The sequence below is a fragment of the Varanus komodoensis genome, unplaced genomic scaffold, assembly GCF_004798865.1.
Source record: "Varanus komodoensis strain SLA01 unplaced genomic scaffold, ASM479886v1 scaffold48, whole genome shotgun sequence".
In the NCBI taxonomy this organism is placed as follows: Eukaryota; Metazoa; Chordata; class Lepidosauria; order Squamata; family Varanidae; genus Varanus; species Varanus komodoensis.
The window spans coordinates 529,996-531,938 of record NW_025336059.1 but is presented as its reverse complement, the minus strand read 5'-3'; the positions used below and the strand labels follow the sequence as shown (position 1 = coordinate 531,938).

The 1,943-nt window shown below is 73.4% G+C and overlaps 1 protein-coding gene across 2 annotated transcripts in view; it reads left to right on the top strand.

Annotated features, from left to right (window-relative positions):
• The first annotated feature begins 99 nt into the window (after positions 1-99).
• AKR7A2 (aldo-keto reductase family 7 member A2) overlaps positions 100-1,943 on the top strand; it is a 6,793-nt gene continuing 4,949 nt past the window's right edge. For both annotated transcript variants that reach the window (XM_044445347.1, XM_044445346.1), the window contains exons 1-3: positions 100-279; positions 960-1,147; positions 1,378-1,482. In XM_044445347.1, the coding sequence (XP_044301282.1) occupies positions 117-279; positions 960-1,147; positions 1,378-1,482 (456 nt within the window). In that variant the 5' untranslated portion in view covers positions 100-116. The remainder of the gene's footprint in view (positions 280-959; positions 1,148-1,377; positions 1,483-1,943) is intronic.

Here is a 1,943-nt window from a genome sequence, read left to right as displayed (position 1 = left end):
CGGGGAGGCGGGGGGCGGGGCGGCCGCGCACGCGCAGAGCCCCGGCGGCGGCGATGGCGATGGCGGCGCGGGGCGGCCATGGCGGCGGCGGCGCGGTGCGCTCGGTGCTGGGCACGATGGAGTTCGGGCGGCGGGCCGAGCGGGCGGCCTGCGCGGCCATGCTGCGCGCCTTCCTCGCCCGCGGCCACTGCGAGCTGGACTCGGCGCACATGTACGCGGGGGGCGAGTCGGAGCGCATCGTGGGCGCCCTCCTGGCCGAGGAGCCGCCCCGCCAGGCAGGTGGGTCCGGTCCGGGTCCGGGCGCGGCGCAGGCCCCCGGGCGCGTCCGGAGCGCCGCCCGCCCGAGCGAAGCGGGGTGCCCGGGGCACGCGCGGAGCGCCCCTTGAGAAGCTGGGCCAGGGTGCCTTTGCGCGCGTGCAGAGCGCACCCGCGCTCGCGCAGGTGAGGCCTTCTGGTGCAGACCTCCCCCGCAGCCCGGCCATTCTTCGGGCGCCTGCAGGCCGGCGGCGTCCCGGGGGCAGCGGGCAGTGAAGGGCCACCTCCGGGCGAGTCCAGAGGCTGGGAACGGCTGGCTCTCCCAGTGCTCCGGACTCCAGCTCCCATCTGCCCCAGGCAGCCTAGCAGGCAGCCCTCCCCCAAATCGCAGGCCCCCTTCCGCCACGTATGCCTGGGACGGCGGCCGAGCTGATGGGGCCAGCAGCATAGAGCCTCTCTGGGAGGGGGGGACGCGACGGAGACCCCAAAACCAAGCCCAGCGCGGAGGACCCCCGGGCACCCGTGGCACAGACCCGACGTGCGCCCGAGCTCGCCTCGCCTGCACTCCTGCACCCGAGGGAGCGACGTGGCCTCTTCCCGGAGCTGTAGTCCACAGGACCGGCCCGGCCCGGGCTCCCCCGGGCCCTGGGGCGTGACTGCCGGCTCTCGCTTTCGGGGCGCCTGACCCCTCTTCTTCCCGCCAGTCCGCGTGGCCACCAAGGCCAATCCCTGGGGTGGCAACACGCTGAAGGCCGCCGGCGTGCGCTCCCAGCTGGAGACGTCCCTGCAGAGGCTGCAGATGAAGAGCGTCGACCTCTTCTACCTCCACGCCCCCGACCACGGGACGCCGGTGGAGGAGACGCTCAGGGCCTGTGACGAGCTGCACAAGGAGGTACGGGGGCTCGGCCTGCCTTTGGCCAGGCCATGCCGCCCCTCGGGATGGGGGGAAAGATCCGTGCAGAAGCAGGGATCGGCCGCCCGTGGTGTGTGGCGGGGCCGCCCTTGGCACCCGAAGACCGGCCCCCCAGTTCCGGGTGGGCACGCGGCTCTGATTCTGCCGGGGCTCCTCGCAGGCGGCGCGCTCGGTGCGCGGGACGCTCTCCTGTGCCGTTCTCTCAACAGGGGAAGTTCGGGGAACTGGGTCTCTCCAACTACGCCGCTTGGGAGGTCGCGGAGATCTGTAGCATCTGCAGGGCGAACAGCTGGCTCCTGCCGACGGTGTACCAGGTGAGAGCGCGCAAGGGGTGCCGCCCGCTCTTGGAGACTCCCTGGAGCCGGAGACCTTCGGCTGGGCCTGTGAGCCGGTGGGGCAGGAGAGGGCGAACGGGGCATCCAGAGACGGCGCCCCCTGGGAAGGGCCTGCCAGGCCACTGGTGCATGAGCGGGCCCTGCGTGGCTCGTCCCCACGGCTGACTGCTACCTCCAGGTACCGGAGGCGGTGTGCCAGCGTGCACAGGTTGCTGGGGAGCATGGGCAGGGAGGCGCCGCCCCCTCCAGGCTTGCTTGCGGGTCCCCTGGGTCGGCCGGTGGGGCACTGGGAGCCGAAGGCCGCTGGGAGGGCCCTGCGCGCTCGGGGTGCTGAGAGCGGAGTGTGGGAGGGAACCAAGCTCTGCTCCCCGTTCCGGAGGGTGTGGACGAGCTGCCTTCATGCCGCTTTTCCGCCATCCCCCCCCCCCTTTTAAAAGGGC